Here is a 24,986-nt window from a genome sequence, read left to right on the forward strand (position 1 = left end):
AGTTGTGGAAACCAAAGGGTCTTGCCCAAGGCCACACATGGTAAGTGTTCTTCCCATGTGTCTACAGAGTCCACATTCTCAGCCTCTACTCTACACTTGTCGTAAGATGCACAAGATAATTTTGTCAGACAATGGATGCGGAAGTGCTCTGTTATTATGATTACAACTACATATAAAGAAATATAGATAAGTTTAAACAATGAGAAGAGAGAAAAAATAAAGTTTAAATGATTTGTAGGAACACCAGTCTACTGAAAAATGTGTTATGTAGAAATTATGTCTAATAAATTAGTTCATTTTAGAGTGTTTAAAATCCACAGTGCTTGGCATATAGTGGTGGTCCATGAATGACCTGTGGAACTGTAATTTCTGCCTCTGTGTGAGTGTATTGTTCGTTTCCATTCCTGCCGAAACAGAAGACGGCAACTCTCCTGTTACACTTTTGGGAGTTTCTGTTCATTTTTTATCTGTCTCTTCATAGTCTTTAAAAAAAAATTAAAAGGGCTGGGGGCAGTGGCTTACCTCTGTAATTCCAGCACTTTGGGAGGCCGAGGCAGGCAAATCACTTGAAGTCAGGAGCTCGAGACCAGCCTGGCCAATATGGTAAAAACCTATCTCTACTAAAAATACAAAAATTAGCCGGACATGGTGGTGCATGCCTGTAATCCCAACCACTCAGGAGGCTGAGGCACGACAATTACTTGAATGTGGGAGCCAGAGATTGCAGTGAGCGGAGAGTGTGCCACTGCATTCCAGCTTGGGTGACAGAGACTCTGTCTCAAAATTAATAGATATGAAGCAACATGAGAATAATTATGTTTATTGTTTTATTGTTGCTATTATACATTATTTTTTCAATCAAAATTTCAAAGACATTGCTGGTGTGTAGAAAGGCAACTTTTTTTTTTTGAGACAGGGTGTCACTCTGTCACCCAGGCTGGAGTGCAATGGTGTGATCACAGCTCACTGTAACCTCGACCTCCCAGGCTCAGGCAGTCCTCCCACCTCAGCCTCCTGAGTAGCTGGGACTACAGGCATGTGCCACCATGCCTGGCTAATTTTTGTATTTTTTGTAGAGACAGGGTTTCACCATGTCGCCCAGGCTGGTCTTGAACTTCTAGGCTTAAGCGATCGGTGCCTTGGTCTCCCAAAGTGCTGGGATTACAGGTGTGAGTCACTGCATCTGGACTGTGTTCTTTTAAATCAAAATTAATTGGCATATATTGGAGTGTTATCTGCAAGGGCCCATACTGGGTGCTGAAGGAGACAGGTGAATTTCTTTCTTTTTTTTTTTTTTTTTGAGATGGAGGCTCACTCTGTTGCCCAGGCTGGAGTGTAGTGGCATGATTTTGGCTTACTGCAATGTCTGCCTCCCAGGTTCAAGTGATTCTCAGGCTTCAGTCTCCCGAGTAGCTAGGACTATAGGCACATGCCACGACACCTGGCTAATTTTTTGTATTTTTAGTAGAGACAGGGTTTTACCATGTTAGCCAGGATGGTTTCAATCTCCTGACCTTGTGATCCACCTGCCTTGCATTCCCAAAGTGCTGGGATTACAGGTGTGAGCCACCATGCCCATCCAGGTGAATTTCTTAGTAGAGATGGGGTTTTACCATGTTAGCCAGGATGGTTTTCATCTCCTGACCTTGTGATCCACCTGCCTCGCCCTCCCAAAGCGCTGGGATTACAGGTGTGAGCCACCATGCCCGGCCAGGTGAATTTCTTAAACATAGGAGGCAATCATTATTTTAAATAAAATGTACCATTTAATGGGAGTCTATAATTGTTATTGCCACAATCTTGATGGTGGTGGTGGTGGAAAGGCAAGGGGGAAGGTGATTGATGTTCAAGGCAGGCAGGCGATGCAAGATGCAGTGGAAGTTGCATTCCTATTATTCAACCTACTCTGCTTTCAAAACTCCCTGTTCAGTCAGCAAATATTATTAAAGTGCCCACTATGTTCCAGATACTCTTTAGGTACTAGGGATATGGAAGTGAATAAAACACACAATTTCATCCCTTCACGAAGTTACAGTCTAGGTGAGAAACAAATGAGTAAAACATGTGGTATGTTAAATAGTGATAAATGGGCAGGGTGTGGTGGTTCATGCCTGTAATCCCAGCACTTTGGAAGACATGCAGATCACTTGAGCTCAGGAATTCAAGACCAACTTGGCCAACATGGTGAAACCCTGTCTCTACTAAAAATACAAAAAAATAGCTGGGCGTGGTGGTGCACACATGTGGTCACAGCTACTCAGGGGGCTGAGGTGGGAGGATCGTTGGAGCCCAGGTGGTGGAGGTTACATTGAGCTGAGATCACACCACTGCACTCCAGCCTGGGCGACAGAGCCAGACCCTGTCTCAAAAACAGAAAGAAAAAAAAATAGTGATAAGCGCCAGGAGAAAAATAAACTAGGGAAGAGGATTAGGAATCATGCATGCCTTCATACTTGTATCTATGGGTTTGAGGATGGCCTGCAATCTTGATAATGTGCCAAGGGAGAGCCTCACGCAGCAAGAAGGTGACCTTTGAGTCAAGACCTACAGAATATGAGGGAAGAGCCATGCAGATACCTAGGTTAAGAGCAATCCAAGCAGAGGAAATGGCAAATGCAAAGGCCCTGAAGTGGGATGCGGGACACTTTCAAGGCACAGTGAGGAGGAGGCTGGTATGAGTGAGGGAGAGTAGCAGGAAATGAAGTTTGAGAGTTTAGATGGGATGAGGGGCAGAATGTGTAGAGTTTTGTAGGCCAAGAAAAGGATTTTGGCTTTTTTCCTGCACAAGATAGGAAGCTGTCTGTAGAGTTTTAGTCAAACAAGTGACCTGATCTAACTGTGGCAACTGGGTAGATAATACTGCTGGTGGTAGGGGCAAGGGTGAAAAAAGAAGATGAAAGAATAGTTTGGACTCGGGTAGTAGCAGTGAAGGTGGTGAGAAAGGCTCAGATTGTGGGTTAAGGATTCGATATTGGGATCAAGGTAATAAGAGATGAAAGAAAACTCCTTTGAATTTATAACAGCAAAATGTAATTTTCCTCCTTAAAAAAATAAATCACAACAACAAAATAACCCTATTAAAATGGGCAAAAAAAAGGCCAGGTGTGGTGGTTCACGCCTGTAATCCCAGCACTTTGGCAGGCCAAGGTGGGTGGATCGCCTGAGGTTAGGAGTTCGAGACCAGCCTGGCCAACATGGTGAAACCTTGTCTTTACTAAAAATACAAAAATTAGCTGGGTGTGGTAGCGCACACCTGTAGTCCCAGCTACTTGAGAGGCTGAGCTAGGAGAATCCCTTGAACCTGGGAGGCGGATGTTGCAGTGAGCTGAGATCGCACCACTGTACTCCAGCTTGGGAGACAGAGCAAGACTCTGTCTCAAAAATAAATAAATAAATAAATACATAAAATGGGCAAAAAACTTCAATAGGTATTTCTCCAAAGAAGATGTACAAATGAGCAACAAGACTAGGTAAAGATGTTCAACGTCACTAATCATTAGAGAAATACAAATTAAAACCATAGTGAGATATCACATTATACCCAACAGGATAGCTACTATAAACAAATACAGAAAATAACAGAAATACAGAAATACAGAAAATAAGTGGTGGTGAAAATGTGGAGAAATTGGAACTCTTAATGCACTTTTGGTGAGAATGTAAAATGGTACAGCCACTATGGAAAACCGCATGGTGAGTCCTCAAAAAATTAAACATAGAAAATATGATCCAGCAATTCCACTTTTGAGTATACATCCCAAAAAGTCAAAAGCAGAGACAGGAACAGATATTTGTACCCCCATGTTCATATCAGCTTTATTCACAATGGCCAAAAGGTGGAAACAACTTAAATGTTCATTGATAGATGAATGGATGAACACAATGTGTTATATACACCAACAGAATTTTGTTCAGCTTTAAAAAGGAACGAAATGGCCAGGGGTGGTGGCTCACGCCTGTAATCCCAGCACTTTGGGAGGCCAAGGCGGGTGGATCACCTGAGGTCAGGAGTTCGAGACCACTCTGGCCAACATGGCGAAATCCTGTCTCTACTAAAAATACAAAAAGAAAAAGGAAATGCTGACACATGTTACAACATGGATGGACCTTGAAGGCATTATACTAAGCAAAATAAGCCAGTCATAAGAAGGCAGATACTGTATGATTCTATTTATATGAGGTATCCAGAGTAGTCAAATTCATAGAAATAGAAAGTTGATTGGTGGTTGCCAGGGGCTGAAGGGAAGGGGAAGTGGGCAGTTGTTTAATAATACAGAGCTTCAGTTTTGCAAGATGAAAATCTGGAGATTGGCTGCATAACAGGGTAAATGTATGTAACATTACTGATCTGTACACTTCAAAATGAGTACAACGGTAAATTTTATGTGTATTTTATCACAATTTAAAAAAATCACTAGACATCTAACTTTTCAGTAATGTGTCTATTTTCAGTTAAATTTGCCAGCTAACAGAAGCCAATATAGGCCAGTTTTCATATTCTTAAGTGTTATCACACTGGTGCACTCACTGTTTTACCATTTTCCCTTCTGATTTCATTTTTCTCTTAGCATTTACTACTATCTAACATATATTTTACTCATTTGACTGTGTTCGCCATCAGAATATAACTTCATGAGGGGAGGGATTTTCTATTACACTTAGTGAAAAGTAAATCCCTCAAGTAGGAACACTACAAGTAAGTACAGGTTCTTTTTTTTTTTTTTTTTTTTTAACAGTAAGTTTGCTTAATGGCTAGTAAACTATCTCAGCCAGTACCTGAGTGACTATCTTAATTTGTATCATTTAAAAAGAAAAAAGGCTGGGTGCGGTGGCTCATGCCTGTAATCTTAGCACTTTAGGGGGCCGAGGGGTGGATCACTTGAGGTCAGGAGTTCGAGACCAGCCTGGCCAACGTGGTGAAACCTCGTCTCTACTAAAAGTACAACAATTAGCTGGGCATGGTGGCACGTGCCTATAGTCCCAGCTACTTGGGAGGCTGAGGCAGGAGAATTGCTTGAACCTGGGAGATGGAGGTTGCAGTGAGCCGAGATTGCGCAAGTGCACTCCAGTCTGGATGACACAGTGAGACTCCGCCTCAAAAAAAAAAAAAAAAATTTAAAAAAAGAAAAAAAGTACTAAATGCAAACGTCTTAAGATCACATACAACTTCCATGTCAAATACTAAATATTCCTTAAATTTAGACAGTAGTTTATTCATTTTGGTAAAGATCAAAAAGTTATATTTTGTCATTTATGATACCAAATGGAATGGTCTTGTATTATCAGTGATTATGATGCTTCTCGCAATGAGAGTTAGAACTTTCTGGAAAATCCTTGCTCAAATCATCAAAGTTAAGATTTCTTACTATATAAAGGCTATGAAGGGCTGACGTGTAATTATACTGGCTCTGCAAATATTGGGAAAGAAATATGAGTTTGCCATTATCGTAGGAAAAGCTTCAGAATATGTATGCAAATTTGGCAAATTGAGTTGGTTTTCCCCATGGTACTTTGAATAAAAGAGACATTTTAACAAATCACAGATTCATAGAAAATCTCTAGTTTCGTGGTCTATTTTCTAAAATAATAGGAAATGAACTTTTAATAAAAGTACATGAGGACTTTTGATGAACAGTTTATTTTTCATAAAAGTGAAGTGCTGGTGAAAAGGGGCAATTCCTAGAATATCTGAAGGATCTGACTAAATGAATTTCTACCTAAGATATTAATTTACAGTAACTTAAAAAGTGATAATTTATCTCCTACAATGGACTTTCAAATTAAATATAAAAGTAACTCAGAGTAAAGTATGCAGAAAAATTTTGGTATTGTAACTGAAAATGACCAACATTAATTTTTTTCTCACATTAATCAAGCACCTTACTGTTAGAAGGGAAACTGACACGCCTCCTCAACCGAGTCTATACAAAATTCAACCCCAAAAAGTAGAGCCAATTCGTGCACCTTCATAAGAAAGAGATAAAGGACGAACCTACACGTTACGATTTGTAAACAAACCTCTGTAGAGGCATCATCATTCTACAAGACTTATGCACTTTAAAATCTGAGACAACAAGGCATTTGAAGATAACCAAGGTTGGCCAGGCACAGTGGCTCACACCTGTAATCCCTCAGCACTTTGGGAGGCTGAGGTGGGTCAGGAGTTTGAGACCAGCCTGGCCAACAAAGTGAAACCCAGTCTCTACTGAAAATACAAAAATAAGCGGGCACGATGGCGCCCGCCTGTAGTCCCAGTTACCAGGGCGCGGGGGACGGCAGGGGAATCGCTTGAATCCGGGAGGCGGAGGTTGTGGTGAGCCGAGGTCTCGCCATTGCACTCCAGCCTGGGCGACGGAGCAAGACTCTCAAAAACAAACAAAAAACAAGATAACCAAGGTTTATTGCTACTTCCGTGATATCACCAACTGCGTAAGCAGTGCTATTTAGTTGAAAATACATGGGCTAGACCGAATATTTCTGCAACAGTTTAATAAGAGACGATGATGCGACTACTGCAGCTGTCCCCAGGCAATTAAACTCTTCAGTGAATTTGTTTACTATTGCTTTTGAACAGGGAACTGTTTGCTATTTTAGGGCACTGGTGGGGTAAAGAACCTCACTGAAAAATGCAAATACGTTTTGCTAATGTGGGAGAAAGATGACGATCCTCTGAACTTGTGACTTGTAAGGGGGGGATAAAAAAAGATAACTATTTCTTGAGTTCTTGCCTTGCTCTTGCTGATTCGATGCACACAACCCCACGAACATTCAGATGCATGGCTTGACAAAGTGGGGGATAACTGGGAGCTGCAGCCCAGTCTTTGAAGCTTTTGTAAAGACAAACGGTCTGCAATGTTAAGCCTTAAATTGGCTTTTGGCGGACTCCAGCCCTAGATCATTTTCACCCTTCGTTTGGTAGATGTTTTCAGTTCGCTGTCATTAAGCAGGGTCAGGAAACGAAAGGGCCGTGACCTGGTCGCCGCGGGCGCGGGTGAGGAGGGTCTCCGGAGCGAGCAGGACCAGTCTCTCCCCGACTCGCCACGCGCCACACGCCGCGCGCCGCTTCCTCAGCTCCCAGCGCCGGGGGTGCGTCCTCCCGGGAGCCGCTGCCCTTTTCCAACATGGCGCCGCGGGAGGCGGGTCCCGCTCGTTGGCTCCCGGGGTTCCGGCGCCGCGCGTTTTGGTTCCGGAGTAACAGTGTCGCCGCCGCCCTCCTCCTCCTCCTCTTGCCGCTACCGCCGTCGCCGCCGCCGCTGCCGCCGCCGGTCCGCGCGGCCTCGGGTGGCCGGAGCTCAGCCTGCGCGCGCCGCGCCCTGTGTCTCCGGGTGGGGCAGAAGACTCGCCCCTTGACCCTCTCGTGGGGACTCTCCATGGTGTGGCGGCCCTCGGGCTCTTTCTTAATAGCCCCAGACTGAGTCCCTCCAGTCCAGGACCCTCTCCTAGTCCACTGACGAGCGGTGGACACCTGCCGCTGTATCTCCTCCAAACCGAGTCCTTGCCCCGCCGCCTCCTCACACCCACACGGCGGCAGAGATCTTCACCATAGCGTTCGCTCAACTCCAGAACCTTCCGACCTCAGCTAGTTCCTGCGGGCCTCTGCCCGCTTCCCGGTGCACCCTCCCCGGGAGACACCTCAGACCCCCGACAGTCTGGGCAGGCTCGGTGCCTGCGGGTGCGTTCCTGATCACCCCTCCCCTCTTCTCACCCCCTCATCCACCAGTCCCTTGTTTTCACCCTCTGTCCTCTGCCCCTCACTCCCCTTGTCACCTCTTGGAGCTCCTTCCTAACCAGCGGCCAGTGGGTATCCCCTACCCAAGGATGTGAGCCTCTTTAACCTGTAATGCTGTGGCTAGCCCTTGGCCCTTTTCCTGCCATGGAGAACCAGGTGCTGGTAATTCGCATCAAGATCCCAAATAGTGGCGCGGTGGACTGGACAGTGCACTCTGGGCCGCAGTTACTCTTCAGGGATGTACTGGTGAGTGGTAATCTCAGTGTCCGATCCCAGCAAGGGGGACTCAGGGACTTGAGCAGTCAGCACCTTGACCACTGGTGACCTGAGCTAGTGGCAATGGCTACTGCTGGCTTCCTGTGGAGGCAGTTTTATTGCTTCAGGCACAGCATTGATAAATTGCAACCACTGAAATCTGGCAAATATCGAGGACCCTGGGGAGACAGATCAAGCTGACTGAACCCCTGCCCTCAGAGAGCTCATAGCCCGGGCTGGGACACACATACAGTCACAACCAAGCAAATGGAAACAGCTAAATCTAGAAGAGATGTTTTTTCCCCCCAAGTGTTTCAGGGAATGTCCCTGGACAGATTCCAGCCCTGTTTTTCTACTGAGTTCTCTGAACTTGGTGACCAGCTGAGAAAGGGAAAAAGGACAACTTTAACTTACCGGGTTTGAGCACACTGTTTAATTTATTTATTTTGAGGCAGGGCCTCAGTCTGTTGCTCAGGCTGCAGTGCTGTGGCACGATCTCAGCTCACTGCAGCCTCTGCCTCCTGGGCTCAAGTGCTTCTCCTACCTCAGCCTCCCGAGTAGCTGGCACATGCCACCACACCTGGATAATTTTTGTATCTTGTAGAGATGAGATATTGCCATGTTGCCCAGGCTGGTCTCGAACTCCTGCGATTTGCTTGCCTCAGCCTTGCCAAAGTGCTGAGATTACAGGTGTGAGTTACTGTGTCCAGCCTGAGCAAACTTAAAGCATTATTGAATGTAAGATGTTTTATTTAGAAAAACATGCTGCCCTTGACAGTATGACACATCATCCGTTATTAAAATCAGTCCAGTTTCAGAGATAGTAAAATTGAGGGAAAATGTGCATCTTAGAATTGGTGATATTTTACTTTCAGATTATTCAGAATATATTTCAAATAAAATGATGGAATTTTAGAGCAGGGTATAACACTGTAGGTGGCCTGTTTCTTTTTTGCAGATAGTTACTGAGGAGCAGTGAGGTGAAATGGCTTTTCCAAAGCTGTGAGCTCAGTACCAGAACTAAAATTGTGTTTCATTGACTTAGTAGGTTTATTTCCCTACATGTTGCAGCCACTTCTGATCTTTCTGGTATTCATTTGAGATAGACAGGGTGCCTTGTGGCCCATTCTACATGCTGAATAACTGAAGCATGGAAGACAGAAGCGGACATTCCGAAAAGCATATTGCTAGCAGCAGATCTGTAATGGAACTTGCCTGCAAGTTAAGAGTGGGCAAGGTGGCAGGATCTTGGGAAGAGGAAGATTTGTGATGTGATTTTTCATTGTCTTGGGTAACTCAGTCAAAATTTGATTTCTATAACTTCATTTTGAGTTCTGGATGTTACTGACTGCCCAGGCTATGCACATTTTTGGGTGCCTTGGCTGGGAGCTTTCCATATTGTGCATCAAATGCCATCCTTCTCTTTGTAGCCAGAGTTCTCCACACAGTCACGCACACACAGATTTCCCCTCATGATAAGGCCCAGGCTCCTTCACATGGTCCTCGAGCACATCTGGATTGGCCCCTGTCTGCCTGGCACCTGTGTCATCTCTCATCACAGGCCTATAAACTTCTGTGCCTCACTTATATATGTTGATTCTCAGTTCTCCCAGGTGTCCAGACTGTCTACAGTCTGCCCTTCACCGGCCGATTCCCACCTGTCCTTCCAAGCCAAGTTGTGCTTTTTCTCTGTCATTCTTGGTTATATGCCCCACCTCTCTGTTGCCACAGCTTTGTGTGGGTCCCCCAGCAAAGCACATGTTTGATCATGATACTTTGTCTCCTCCACTAGATGGTAAACTTCTGGAGGAGATAGGTATGTTGGTTTTTGTTTCTTCATAGGACCCCAGAATACTTGTTTAAGAAGGGAACTTAAAAGAGGATGCATGCAATTATGGTTCTGTGGACAGAACATGAGGTTTAGAGTCAAGGAATTTGGGTTTAATTGCAAGCTGTCCCGCTAACTAGGCAAGTCAGTCTACCTGTCTGAGCCTTAGTTTCCTTATTTGTAAAACAGGGAAACTTGTACCTTCCTCAAAGACTTGGCAAGATTATGTGAGATTGTGACTGTGATGAGAAAGACGGGCTTTCTCTTACTCATTTAAAACAATGGAAGGTTGATTATTATGTGATTATATTATTTGATTATGTGATTATTTCAAGAACAGCCCAGTGTTTAAGACCACAAACTCTGGAGCCAAGTTGTTTAAATCGCAAGTTGTACTACTGGGGCAAGTATCTTCTGTATCTCAGTTTCTTTATTTGTGAAAAAAAAGTTGGGGAGGGGTGAAAGTAATGCCTACCTCCTAGAGTTCTGAGGACTCCTTGAGTTGATACATGTAAAACTCTCAGAAAAACTTAGCACATAATAAGCGCTCCATTAGTGTTGTTATTATTGATGGGATTGTTATTATAAGGGATTGGACTTGGGTCTTCTGTTTCTTGAGCATCTCTAAGTTGTACCTGGCTCAAGGCTGACTGGCCTAACAGGAAACACTACACAAGTGGACCCACCACTAGAGCTCAGCATGCCAGGTGCCTGCACACTTTTGGCCAGGTAAGCCCAGGTGGAGCATATTTTGTCAGGAAGGCCTGACAAAGGACCTGTGGCAGTGGGTGTTCAGTGCTGTCTCCTAATGATCCATTTTAGCAAATGTTCAAGCCCAGATCCTGGCAGACTCCTGTGATCTGTTCTCCAGGTTCACTTCATCTCTTCATCAAGGAAAGGCAAGAACCAACAGACACGTCAGCATCTCTGGCTTGGAACCTTAAACTTTAAAGCCACGTGGAACCTGGAAGAATCGCCTCATCTAATTCAGACTCATTTCAAATGAAGAGGCATGAACCCCACAGGGGCAAAATACCTTGCTAAAGCCACACAGCTAATTTTTGGCAGAACCTGACGCAGATGCCAGAAGCAGGTTGTAGTCACCTAGTCAGCCATAACTGAGTGTTTCAGACCTGAAGTCAGCAGTTGAGGCCTCCAGTCACTGTGCATCAAATAGCTAGAAGACCCTGGGCAAGTCACTCTGTCTCTTTGGGCCTTGTCTTTTGTCTGAATCACCAGGGACGGGCTTAAGTATGGAGGCCGACCTGACCCTCAAAGGTAGAGACATTTGGGTCTTCGGTTTTGCAGCTTTCTGTGTTTCTCTTTTTCCCTGGAGACTGAGTTCCTAGTTTTGGAAAAACTGTACAACAGGTTCGGTTAGTGTGTGATGAGAGAGAATGCTCAACCCTCTCCCCTCTTCTTTTTGTATCCTGTGGTCTCCAAGCTCAGATTTCCCCTCATCTATAAGACTTCTGAGCCAGGAGTGGTGGCTTAGGCCTGTAATGCTAACACTTTGGGAGGCTGAGGTGGGTGTATTGCTTGAACCCTGGAGTTCGAGACCAGCCTGGGCAACATGGCGAAACCCTGTCTCTACAAAAAATGCAAAAATTAGTAGGGCATGGTGGCACACACCTGTAGTACCAGCTATTAGGGAGGCTGAGATGGGAAAATCTCTTGAACCCAGAGGTTGAGGCTGTAGTGAGCCGTGATTGCACCACTACATTCCAGCTTGGGTCACACAGCGAGACCCTATCTCAAAAAAGAAGAAAACATACACACACACACACACAGATTTCTGTCTAAATTGAGTGTGATTTTTCCTTTCTCCTGAGTTACCAAATACTATTTGCTATTTATGTCTTTTGTTTGGTGCTTATACTCTAAGTGTTTTATATCACTAGTCTTTCAGGTTTGTCTTTATCTCCGTAACCAGTTTATAATCTTCCTAAAGTCAAGGATCAAGTTTTATTCTCCTGTAGCCTACAGCTTTGTGATCTTTATGCTTCTGGCATGTTATAGATACTCAATTATGTTTTGGATCTATCAGATATTTGTCTGATTTTTTGAAAGGAAGAAGAAAAGCATCAAAAAATGGTCATCATCAAGATGTGTAAACTTCAGTTTTCTTTTTCTTTCTTTCTTTTTTTTTTTTTTGAGACGGAGTCTCACTCTGTTGCCCAGGCTGGAATGCAGTGGTGTGATCTCGGCTCACTGCAACCTCTGCCTCCCAGGTTCAGGTGATTCTCCTGCTTTAGCCTCCTGAGCAGCTGGGATTACAGGTACACACCACATGTCCAGCTGATTTTTTTGTATTTTTAGTAGAGACAGGGTTTCACCATGTTGGCCAGGCTGGTCTCAAACTCCTGACCTCAAGTGATCCACCCACTTTGGCCCCCTGAAGTGCTGGGATTATAGGCGTGAGCCACTGCACCCATCCTGGTTTTCTTCTGAAACCTCCTTTAGGTTAGGTACCTGTTATATTGTTGAGAGTAGAAGTCACTTTAGCTGGAAAATGTGTATAAAATCATCAAATGTACCCTGCTTTAAAATGACTAGTAGATATTCCTGATGTTTAAACTTCTTACCTCTTTGTCATTATGATAGCCCCATTTTATTTGCTTTAGAGAACAAAGTGGTTGTGTTCACATGATTCTCTCACTCAAGTTTGCTTTGTTCTTTCTCCCTTTTCCTCTATCAGATGAGAAGCATGTGTAGCGCCTCATTTATGTCGATGGGCTAAGGCATGCCATTGCCACTGAGCAGGTTTTCAGGTGGTTGTTAGAACTCTGCAGTTTGATGGGGTCTGCTATTCCGAAGTGGGAAGGAGCTTAAATTAGTTTGCTAACACTATAGAGGCAGAGTTCACATCTCAAGATCAGAGTTTCCTGGAAATAACCGGTGATAACTTAGAGAGTTGGGGATGGAGCAGTTGTTTTCCCCTCATTTTGTTAAACCTACACTGGCTAGAATGGGTGTTCAATAAATACTGCTGAAGGATGAAGTCAGTGAGTGAATCACCATCCTCCACTGATTGTTGGGTGCTGGAATTTCAAAGTTTTATTATGAGGTAAGCTCTGTAATATTCCAGTCATAGTGTTTTATTTATTTACCAGACACTAGTGCACTTGGCATGTGCTAGATACTCTTCTGAGCACTTTACAAATACTAACTCATTTGGTAGGTACAGCTAAGATCTGATATTACACATGAGGAAACTGAGGCACAGAGATTTCGTGGACTCAGTTGTGCGAGCGAGCTAGCATCCAGCTGTAGCCGTTTGGCTGCAATTTCATGTTTTCAGGCTTTCCACTGGATTGCCTGTGTGCTTTATTCTGTACTCCCTTTACAGTTTCCTGTCCATAAATACTTTCTAACTATGAGAGTGTAGAAAGAATTTTTTAACACTAAAATCTTTTATAGATACTTCCTCAAAAAGTTGATGTTTCATTTGTGAAGACTAGAGTCGGAAAAAAAATAATCTCTTTTGGCTGTAATGAGCAAGGGCTGCCTAAGATAGTTCTCTTTGATCAGTTTTATATTCACAGATTTATTTTTGGAAAAAAAAAAAAAAACACTATAGAGGCAAGACTATTATGCAAATTGCCACTGCAGCAAAAGCTTCTAAAGAATTGCCTTTAGAAGGAAGTTGCAGCCGCCACTCCGCTAAGTGCCCTGCTTGGAAAGGCTGTGAGCTCCCTGCTGAGAAATACTGCAAGCGGCTTTGTCAGCCGGCTGCCTGGTGCCAGTTCTGGTGCAGCCTGGGAGGGACATTGTGGCAGAGCTCCCGGAGAGAAATGAGGTTTGCAGGCCATTGGAGTTGGACTGGACGTGATGGAGGGTCACTTTCCCCAGAGTTTAGGTGTTCTGTGCTTATTCAATTAAGCTGTCTCAGTATACTAATTTTCATGTGTTTTCAACTTGAGAGATTTATTTAAACATTGATGTCAGATTATATACACTTTTTAGATTTTTGTTGTAGGCTAGATTAACCTTGTTTCGGTGTCATTAAGTGTGTTTTCTGTTGCTTAGGAGTAAAGGTTGATAAGAACCGTTTGTGTTAAATGTAGCATAATGGGTTTATATCAGCACAGAAACTTGTGTGTCGAACTACCATTATGAGTGCGAGGCACAGCGTTGCTTGTTGTATATCAGGAACTACATTTGTTGAATGTCTTCAATGTGCTAGGTCTAAGCTTATGTTTATTAGATTAATTTTACACTACCTCTGTAAGTATTACTAGACCCATTTTGGAGGGTAGTCAGATTGAGGCTCAGAGAGGTTAGGTGATTTTTTTTCCAAGTCATTCGTTTAATGATAAGTGCAGAGCAGAGATTCATACCCCCATCAGTCTGACTCTCAGAACCCCTTTCTCTTTCAACTGTATTGTATTCCACAGACTCCCATAGAAGAAACCAAGTTTTTGTAAATACACAACAGTGTATTTGTATTTACACTGTTGAATTGAGAATAAAATATTATGTTATTAATAAAATGTGGAAAAGGTTTCTTAAAGATTTTTCTTCCTGGAATAGAGATTTAAACTCTGGGTTTATGTCGCTGGGCTAAGTGTGATTATGAGCTAATGTTTTTATAGTTTATGCTAACGTTTCAAAAATCTTTCCCAGGTTCTCATATTTCCTCTAGGATTTGCCACATGTTAGCAATAAAGAAGATGGCTAATTGTGTTTCTTTATTCTTTCTTTGTTTAGGATGTGATAGGCCAGGTTCTGCCTGAAGCAACAACTACAGCATTTGAATGTAAGTCTGGCTTATATACTTTCTTGACTATTCCTTTCTGCAGTCATTTTTTAAAGAGTTTATGGGTTGCATTATTTTAGAAACTGACAAAAACACATTATTTATGACCATCATATGGTACATTTAAATATTTATAAATTAATACAAGTTTAATGATGATACTGAACTGAGTAATATTTTCTTATTTAATCATATCTTGGGTGAGCATATTTCTACAATATAGCTTTAATTACCAGCATGACCTTTATCTGCTCTTGCTCCTGATTGTAATAATATTGCGGGACAAAATGAAAGGTGTAAACTACCTGTAGGCCAGTGATTATTGATTAAGAGATTTTAATCCATTGCTGCTTTAAAACATGGAAACAAAGTAGAGCTTTTACCATGAGCATTACATGGAACAATTGTGTTTTAGTGGGGCTTGGCAGGGATGCTGGATGGTGACAGGAACACTTCAGGTCTTTAGTGCTTCCTTTCTCCCCACAGTTGGCCTGGGGACAGGGCCAGGGTGACTTGGGGACTAGAAAACTGTTTGACATGAACCAGGTCATTGCAGAGGACATCATGGAATGACTCATGCTAAGATGAGATAGTCAGCAGCATAGGGGCTCAGATGCTGAGAGGGATGAAGTAAGGATTTAGAACTGTAGGTTTTTTTTTTTTTTTTTTTTTTTTTTAGATGAAGGCTACTCTTTTTTTGCCACAAAGTCTCACTATGTTGCCCAGGCTGGAGGGCAGTGGTGCAATCTCAGCTCACTGCAACCTCTGCCTCCTGGGTTCAAGCAGTTCTCATACCTCAGCCTCCTGAGTAGCTGAGATTACACGTATGTGCCACCTTGCCCGATTAATTTTTGTAGTTTTAGTAGAGACAGGTTTTTGCCATGTTGGCCAGGCTGGTCTTGAACTGCTGACCTCAAGTGATCCACTCACCTCAGCCTCCCAAAGTGCTGGGATTACAAGTATGAGCCACTGCACCTGGCCAGAGGGCCACTTCTTAACGTCGAAAAATTTCAGTTTTTTTGCATGATAGAATACTTTTTTGTTTCTGTTTTTTATGAAGATGGTTACTTACAGAGAATACAATGGGTACTTCCTTTTTAGAGGATAATTTGGCATTTCTTATCAACATATAAAATGTGCAAAACCTTTGACTTAGCAGATCCACTTTTAGGAAGCTGTTCAACAGAAATAGCTACACATGTGTTGAATGCCCTTCAAACAAGGTGTTCATTGTGAGATGATGATGATTATTATTACTGTTTTTAGAGACAGGATCTTGCCTTGGTGCCACGCCTGGAATGCTGTGGCACGATGGCTCACTGTAACCTCGAACTCCTGGCTTAAACAATCCTCCCACCTCAGCCTCCCAAATAGCTGGGACTACAGGCATGCACCACTATGCTTGGCTAATTTTTAAATTTTATGTGGAGATGGGGTCTTGCTATGTTGTCCAGGCTAGTCTTGAACTCCTTGGCTCAAGCGAGCCTCCTGCCTTGACCTCCCTAAGTGTTGGGATTATAGATGTAAGTCACCGTGCCTGGCCCATTGTGGGATTATTTATTTTGGAGATAGGATCTTACTCTTTTGCCCAAGCTGGAGTGCAGTAGTGAGATCACAGCTTGCTGTAGCCTTGACCTCCTGGCTGAGGCTTGTGGGATTATTTTCAACAGCAAAAAATTAGAGGTAAACTAAAAGCCTCGTATAATGGATTAATAAATTACAATTTATCTATAATTCAAAGCATTAAACAGTAACTAAAAAGAATGAGTTAGGATTTTTTACATTGATATGGAAAGGTATCTGTGAAATATTGTTGAATAAACCAATAATGCATTTAGTATTATCCCGTTTTGTAAAAAATCCAACCCCGCTTCCCCAACTTTATGTATGTGTTGAAAGATAGGATCTGAAGAGTGCCTACTACAGTACTTTACAGTGACTTACCCTGGAAAATGGACTTGGGGCCTGAGGCTTGGGTTAGCGGGGTGGATGAACAAGCACACTTTTTACTTTATATATTTCTCTATTGTTTGAACATTTTTCAACAATCATTACCTGTTTTTAAAAGCTATAATGAGTAGAACTCTTAATGTAATTAGCATTTTGTTAGTCACATTGAACTGTGCTATAGAAAAATAGTACATCTGTCTGAAATACATACACTAGTGTTGCAAGCTTTATTCAGACTCTTTGCAGTAACTCCTTGTGTGTGCCACGGATTTCATGGACAGTCTGATAGTTACCATTCGGAGTACTTACTATTGATAGATGCTTTGCTAAGAGCATTCCACGGGTTATCTTATTTCTTTTAACCATCACAAGATCCCCACGAAGTACTTGTTATTTTTTTGAGACAGAGTATTGCTCTGTTGCCCGGGCTGGAGTGCAGTGACGTGATCATAGCTCACTGCAGCCTGAAACTCCTGGGATCAGGTGATCTTCCTGCCTCAGCCTCTCGAGTAGCTGGGACTACAGGCACCCACCTCCACGCTTGGCTAATTAAAATTTTTTTTGTAGAAATGGGGTCTTGCTGTGTTGCTCAGACTGGTCTTGAACTCATGACCTCAGGTGATCCTCCCATCTTGGCCTTTCAAAGTACTGGGATTACAGGTGTGAGCCACTGTGCCCACTAAGTACTTAAAAGGACTGTTATTAGCTCTGTTTTGGTTGAGGAAAGGAAATCTTCTTTAAGCAACTTGCTCAAAGTCTCGCAGCTGTTAAGTGGTAAAGTGGAATTTCTGGAGTAGTTTCCAAAGTGTATATTCTCAACCACTGTACTGGACTTGTTTTGAGAGTTGTCATAATTATTGAAGTCACATATTCTGGTTGTTCTTATGCATGGTAAAAAGAAGTTTACTTTGTACTTTGTACTTTGTGCTTTTCGGGTCCCCAAAGTGGCTTGATGTGCCTGTGCCTGCCTCATTGGCTTCCAGTTAGAGTTCATAATAATAATAATAATACTGATTATTTTAACGATCATTCATTGATAGCTTGCTCTGTGCCAGGCAGTGTACTAGATGATTTGCCTAAGTTGTCAGGAATCTTTATACTGACTCTGTGAAACAGGAAAATTATGCCTGTGAGGAAACAAGCTCAGAGGCCTGAAATGATTGCTAAATGTGATTGCTTGGAAGGGTGAAGCCCAGGTTCAAACATACATTTTTTTGACTATAAAACTTGCACACTTTATCCCCAAGTGTGTCAAAAACCTAAGTGTAAATATAGATAAACCTCTGCTACTACAGGTTTAGGTTCTGTGATACTGTGCTATATCTTTTGCTCCATCAATGGCAGCAACTCTGTGCCCATCTGCATGTGGGCCAGGTTTAGATGAAAAACAGTAGATACAAAACACACCCACAGACAAAATAATGACAGTTCTTAGTTTTTTTGTGTGTGTTTGGATTATCATTACTTTCAACTATAGACTTGAAATCCTAGGCAGGCTTTTTTTCATGATTATTTTGTGGTGACTTTTTTTCTTAACCAAAAATCCGAACCAATAAGTGGAATCTATGTTTAAGAAATAATTGAGAAGATATAGCTTATAAGCTAATTTACTGGAATTTTGGAAATATTTCAGTGGCTTATGGGTATAATGGAACAACCCTTGAATAAATACAACTTTAATAAAAGAAATACTTACAGTAATACATTTTTGGTTTTTTGAAATGGTCTGGCTCTGTCACCCAGGCTGGAGAGTGCAGTGGTGCGATCGCAGCTCACCGTAACCTCTGCCTCCCAGACTCAAGCAATCCTCCCACCTCAGCCTCCTGAGTAGCTGGGACTATAGGTGCATGCCACCATGGACTGGCTAACTTTTGTATATTTTGTAGAGACGGGCTTTGACCATGTTGCCCAACCTGGTCTTGAACTCCTGGGCTCAAGCAGTCCACCCTCCTCAGCCTCTCAAAGTGTTGGCATTACAAGTGTGAGCCACTGCACCAGGCCTTATAGTAATACATTTAATACTGAAAATATACCTAACACTAATTTATATCTTATACAAAAGAAATGGTGTTATAGTTAGTGATATGAATTAAGCAACAAGAGAGAGGGTAGCTGTCAAATGTACCTGTTTTGTATAAATGTAGAGAAAAAGAGTTGAGTGAGTGGAAAAGAGGGGAAAGGTCAGATGATGTTACAGATTCTCCAGTTCTGAGAAATGGCGTCTCTTCAGTGAAACCTCTGGTGATTCCAGATGGCATTAATCTCTCTGCACCTTTACTAGAGCAGGGAACCCCTTCAGCCTGCGTTCTGGTCGGCATGTGCATGTTACCTTCCCTCACTCTATTTTGAGTCACGTGGTGATATGTACCATGTTTTATTCTACTCTTTCTCTCTTCTTAGTAATGAGCTTGCTGCCTTAGAGGAACACACTTGTTGAATGAGTGGAATGTTATGTGAGTCCACATTCAAATGAAAATTATAAAATGCACATGTCTAAATCTCAATGAGTAATTTGCTTTTTTGGATTATTTGTGGTATAGCCTGAGCATGGGATATAATTGGTTGGTGGTGGACAATTCAGGCCTCCAAATTCAAATTCCCACATTTGACTGACTCAAGGGGGTCAAACCCAAGGGGCTGTATTCTTTCTGATTTCTTTTTCTGGGCATGGTGTTTCCAAGGGGAGTTAGGGCTGGATGAGGAGAGGGACATCTGTCTGCTGAACTCACCTTTTGACTGATGGTCCTAAACCTCGTTTTCTTATTAAAAGGACCTCTTTTAGGTCCTTATTCTCCCTTACATCTAGAGCTCACAGTTCTACAGGCTGTACAAGCATGGCACTAGCATCTGCTTGCCTTCTGCTGAGGAAGCTTTTACTTATGGTGGAAGGGGAATGGGCAGCAGGCATGTCACGTGGTAAGAGAGAGCAGAGGAGGTGCCAGGCTCCTTCAACCAACCAGTTTCTCACATGAACCAACAGCGTGAGAACTCACTGCCATGGAAAGGGCACTGAGTCATTCATGGGGGATCCACCCCCAAGACCAAAACACCTCTGCCAGGCCCCACCTGCAACACTGGGGATCACTTTTCAACATGAGATTTGGAGGGGACAAATATTCAAACCATATCATTGTGGAAATAAATTTGTAAGATAAATTCTTAGAGTTGGAACTGCTGAGACAGAGAGTACCCATATTTAAATTTCAATATCTGTTACTGCGTTTGCTCACCAAAAGGCAGAACCAATCTACACTCTCATCAACAGTGTATGAGAAGGCCCATTTCCCTCTCCAATCCCATCAACTCTGGACATTAGCAAACCTTTTAGTCAATGTCAGTTTGATAGGTGAAAAAGATTACTATATTACTGTTTTATTTTATATTTTTTAAATTGTAAATGAGCTTGAATATCTTCTCATTTGTATTTGGCTATTTGTATTTACTTTCTTTTTTTTTTTTTTTTTTTTTTTGAGACAGAGTCTCACTCTGTTGCCTAGGCTGGAGTGCAGTAACCTCATCTCAGCTCATTGCAACCTCCGCCTCAGGGGTTCAAGTGATTCTCCTGCCTCAGCCTCCCAAGTAGCTGGGACTACGGGCATGTGCCACCACACCTGGCTAATTGTTTTGTAGCTTTAGTAGATACGGGGTTTCACCATGTTGACCAGACTGGTCTTGAACTCCTGACCTCAGGTGATCTGCCCATCTCAGCCTCCCAAAATGCTGGGATTACAGGTGTGAGCCACTGCCCGTGGCCAGCTATTTGTATTTAATTTCTATAAACTATTTGTCACCTTTGCCTGTTTTTCTATTTGGTTATTTATCTTTTTCTAATTGATTTAAGGGTTTTCCAATATTAAGGCTGGCCCTTTGTCTTGTGTGTTACAAATGTTTTTGCTCTTTTCAGTTTGTTCTGGTCTTTTTATTCTCTCTTCTTTTTTCCATAGAGAAGTTTAAAGTTTTTACATGGTCAAATTGCTTATTTTCCTTTGTAACTTCTGGGTTTATGTCCTGCTTAAGAAGGTCTTCTGCAGTCCAGGATATTGAAGAAGCATTCATTCATATTCTTTTTCCCTTCTACTTTAATGAGGTTAGATACACACACAGTTATGTATATAAATTTGTATGTTTGTATGTGTCATATTGTGGGTTTTTATAAAAAGCATGTATTTTTAATACGAAGTTCAGAATTTGTTTCTTTTTCTTTTCTTTTCTTTTTTGAGATGGAGTCTTGCTCTGTCACCCAGGCTGGAGTGCAATGGCAAGATCTCAGCTCACTGCAACCTCCGCCTCCCGGATTCAAGCGATTCTCCTGCCTCAGCTTCCCTAGTAGCTGAGATTACAGGTGCCCACCACCATGCCTGGCTAATTTTTGTATTTTTTAGTAGAGACGGAGTTTCACCATGTTGGTCAGGCTGGTCTCGAACTCCTGATCTCAGGTGATCCACCCGTGTCAGCCTCCCAAAGTGCTGGCATTACAGGTGTGAGCCACTGCTCCCAGCCCTTATTTTTCTTAATTCTTGCACCATCTTCAGTTTGTTTCGGTGAAATAAATCAGGTGGGGATCCAACTTTATTTTTCAAGCAGATAGTTGATTCCACACCAGTTATTGAATAGTTTTTCTTTTCCCAGATGTGAGAACCTTTCTGAGATGAAGCTAAATTCCATAACCATAAAAAATCCTGTGTGTTTGCATTTCTGGGTTCTACATATGCTGTAAGAGCTTGACATTCATATAGGCCCAGAGACCCCTGCTGATTTTCACAGTTTCATTAGCAGATTAATGAGTACACCAACACATGAGGTGATAAAAATCAACCGTGCCCATTAATGCATTTCCTGTGCATATCTGTTACTTGTGTTCCTCTGCCAGCATTTTCTCTAGAGAAGTTACTGCTGTAAAATGACTGTTGGATTGGTGTTCCTGGACAGTAAAATCTCACTGGTGACTTGAAACATGCATTTTAAGTCCATGTAGACAAATGCTGTCTTAAACCTATAAAAAAACATGTGGTTTCACTTTTCCATGACACTCATGTATTCTGATCTGTAGCTCTCGCAAGTGTCTTCACATTTGTCAAACCGTGCATCTGAGTTTGGTTCAGAAAACATGGTTATAGGATAAATATTTATTGAATTTGTGCCTTTCTTCAACCTTGACTACTTTATACTCTCTTCTCATTGCACAGAATCATTTTTAGCTGTTTTATGAACTGCTATAAGATTATTTTGTACTTAGAGTGGAAATCTTTAAACTAACACATCACATCTCATTTTAAATTTGGCATAGTATGACCATTTAAGGGAAAATTGCAATTCTGGAAGTTGTAAATTCTCAGAGTATAGGAAACAACTATAGCTGATAACTGGAGTGACACCTGTAGGAGATACTCTTATGTTCAGATAGCTATGACAATCTTGTTAAGAATAGTTGGATGGGAGCTTCTTTTTGCTTCAGAGAAGAGTCTGAATCATAAGAATCATAAAATATTTGGAAGAAATGAAGTTTCATTTCCTTAAACTATTGTGTGTGTAAAAAGATAAAGGGTTGTTTTTAAGTGAAACTAGGTAAGTTAGTGAAAAATTGTCACAATAAACCTACACTGAGCCTGAAAATTATTTAACATTTAAGAGTTAATTATGCATCCTAGAGTTTGAGGCAAATAAGAGAGCTTTAATTTGTTGAAATTTTGGCTTGAAATATTACTGATGCAAAAAGTCCAAATCCCTTTTAGTCTTATGAGAGTAGTCATTTCTTGTTAATAGTCTTGCTGATTTGTATGAAAATTAAGAAGTTTGAGTCCTTTACTCAAGCACCAGACTAGTTGTTCCTTAAGGTCAGTAGACAGTGCAGCTTATTTTTGAATCCCTACCATAGTACCTGGCACATAATAGACACTCTGTATGTGTTTCTGGAATGCATGGATGGTTGAATAGTGAAGTAATAAGGATAAGCTTTCTATATCCCATTCATCAGCAAGTCCTGTTGGCTCTGTCTTCAGATTTATCCAGCATGTGATGACTTCTCAAAACCTCAGCTTGGTTGAGTCCACCGTCATTTCTCACCAGGATTAGGACAGTGGCCTCCTAACTGGTCTCCCCATTCTACTTTTGCCTTTATACAGCCTCTTTTCCACATGGCAGCCAGAGTGATTCTTTTAGAAGTCAGGTGACACTACCACGCTTACAACCCTCCGGTGATTTCCATCTCATTCCAAAGTAAAAGACCGAGTCCTTAAAATGCCCTGCAAGGCTCTGCATTTTCACATGTAGCCTCAACCTGTCCCACCGTTGTTTCTCTGAACCCGTGTATTTCTCCCCCCACCTCTCATTCTGTTGTATGTAGCTACTCTGGCTTCCTTTTTGTCTGTCAAACATGCTAGGCATTCCTCTGACCCACGGCCTTTGTATTAGCTGCTCCCTCTGCCTGGAACAGTCTTTCCCCAGATATCAGCATGGCCCACTCCCTCACCTCCTTCAGTCTCTTTCTACTAGAGTGTAAGTTCCATGAGAGCAGGATTTTGTTTGTTTTTTTCCTTTTTCACTGTTACTGTCCCAGTGTCCAGAACAGTACCTGCCACCTAGTGGCAAAGAAGTAAGGAAGGAATCAGAAAGAGGGAAGCAGGAAGATAAATTAAAACTCCATTATGAAGATGTGGCCATGGAAAGTACGGCCTCTAGTCCTGCCCAGGTCATTAACTCCATGCCTGAGAAGGGCTTTAAACCTGACATCTTTTCTGTTAGTTTCCTGTTGATGTCTTTCTAACTTCTACAATTATGTTTTCATTTCTTTTTCCTTACTTGGGAAAAGTGCCTTTGCAGTAGTTCCAATTGCCACCTGGCACAGAAGGAGTGTGACAAATGACATATAATATATTGCCTTAACTTTCTGTAGCTCTTTGTAGAAGCTAGATTGTTTCTCTTGAAAGCCTTCTTGAGCCCCTGTCACCGCAGTGGGTGCTGTTTGTCTGAGAGCTCCCTGAGTCTGCTGTTCGTCTGCTGTTTACTCAGTAGGCCGTTCTGACCGCCCCTTACCTGAGGCTGCCTCTCCTCTCTATTGGGCCTTTATGTTTCTCTTCTTGGTTTTTCTTTTGGATTGCATGTTGCTTCAAATAAAATCGCTAACAACATATGGCCTGTTATGATTCTCTTTTCCCAAACTCTGCCATTTTGTATATTTGTGACACACTGCAGATTTTGTGAAGATTGCTTCATAATATTTGTTTACCATCTGCTGCACTCTATTTGGTATCTTGCTAGGATTTTTTCCTCCATTTTAAGTGACATTAACAAAATCTAGCCAGTACATAGGCTTTCTGGTTCTACTTTTGCTTCCCTAATGTGCTGGAAAATCATATTACTGTGCTCCAGGCAACTAGAGAAGCCTAGAATTCTCATTGTGAACCAGTGTATCAGATCTGTCTGCTCCCCCACCCCCACCCTTTTTCTTGGTCATATCCGGTAATGCTTTTTTGGTCAGATGGCAAAGAACCTCCATGTATAAGATAGAAAAAGCTCAAATTATTTTTTTACTTCTTACTACTTAGTACCACTACTTTCTAGTGTTGTTCTCTAACATATTTATACCTCTGAAACTTTGTGCCAGTTTAGTAAGTTTTTATGATTTATGGTTCCAGCTAGTGTGATTTTTATAGCTCATCCAGTTTGATAGGCAGCTAGCCTAAGTCTTGGCTAGATGGGCTGTATATATCCAAGTTTTTGTTCAGAAAAGTATTTTAGGCTACTGTCATAGTAATTTGCTTAGTATGTATTTCTGCTTTCTTACCCTTCACTAACTTTTCGTAGTTGTCAATTCACCGTCTTTAGACGGAAGTGCATTTTTGCTTTACAGGTTAAGGTGAATGGTTTGCTCTTGGGCTGCCATCAAGGGGTCAGAGATAGCTTAGTTTTTGCCTTTTGGCTGGAGCCACCAGTCTTCTCATGGGTGTGGTTATTTTCCAACTCAATTTCCTCTTGGACAAAAACAAGGAGTCTTTAATAAAACAACTAAGCATAGATACTAAAGAGCAAATCAGACAGTCTCCCAAAGAGCAGTTTGTAAAGAAAACCAATACCTACATAAAACTAGGTGTCCTATTAACTCATAACAACTATTATTCAGTACGTCATATAAGCCTGATTTTATCTCCAGCCTTTCTTAGAATGCCTTTTTCAACTTATCTGAAATCTTGTTTTGGAGTCAGAACCCCTAAGGGGATAGTTCCAACATTTTATCACTGGGTTGATGTCAAAAGCTATTCTAGCCTTTTGGCTCCAGTTTTCTGTCCATTTAAACAAATGCTCTTGTAATGTTTCTTAGCTCCTTTTTTTTTTTTTTGAGACGGAGTCTCGCTCTGTTGCCCAGGCTGGAGTGCAGTGGCGTGATCTCGGCTCACTGCAAGCTCCGCCTCTTGGGTTCACGCCATTTTCCGGCCTCAGCCTCCCGAGTAGTGGGGACTATAGGTGCC

At 42.1% G+C, this 24,986-nt stretch overlaps 2 protein-coding genes across 10 annotated transcripts in view; one reads left to right on the forward strand and one right to left on the reverse strand.

Moving 5' to 3' along the window:
- Positions 1-6,474: 6,474 nt before the first annotated feature.
- On the reverse strand, positions 6,475-7,372 carry LOC140710401 (uncharacterized). The gene has a single exon (XM_073011962.1). It carries the CDS (start codon positions 7,370-7,372, stop codon positions 6,950-6,952), a length of 423 nt encoding a protein of 140 aa, XP_072868063.1. The 3' UTR covers positions 6,475-6,949.
- MAP2K5 (mitogen-activated protein kinase kinase 5) overlaps positions 7,188-24,986 on the forward strand; it is a 281,469-nt gene continuing 263,670 nt past the window's right edge. For 7 of the 9 annotated variants that reach the window (XM_073012274.1, XM_008016127.3, XM_008016130.3 and 4 more), the window contains exons 1-2: positions 7,239-7,975; positions 14,523-14,571. In XM_073012274.1, coding sequence (XP_072868375.1) covers positions 7,841-7,975; positions 14,523-14,571 — 184 coding nt within the window. In that variant the 5' untranslated portion in view covers positions 7,239-7,840. Of the gene's footprint in view, positions 7,976-10,681; positions 11,091-14,522; positions 14,572-24,986 lie in introns of those variants that run through there. The other 2 variants (XM_008016128.3, XM_038010087.2) reach the window with 2 other exon arrangements.

The sequence above is a fragment of the Chlorocebus sabaeus genome, chromosome 26 (assembly GCF_047675955.1).
Source record: "Chlorocebus sabaeus isolate Y175 chromosome 26, mChlSab1.0.hap1, whole genome shotgun sequence".
Taxonomy (NCBI): domain Eukaryota; kingdom Metazoa; phylum Chordata; class Mammalia; order Primates; family Cercopithecidae; genus Chlorocebus; species Chlorocebus sabaeus.

Coding starts and splice junctions, on each gene's coding strand:
- LOC140710401 (XM_073011962.1), bottom strand. CDS start 7,372: ATGGAGAGTCCCCACGAGAGGGTCAAGGGGCGAGTCTTCTGCCCCACC.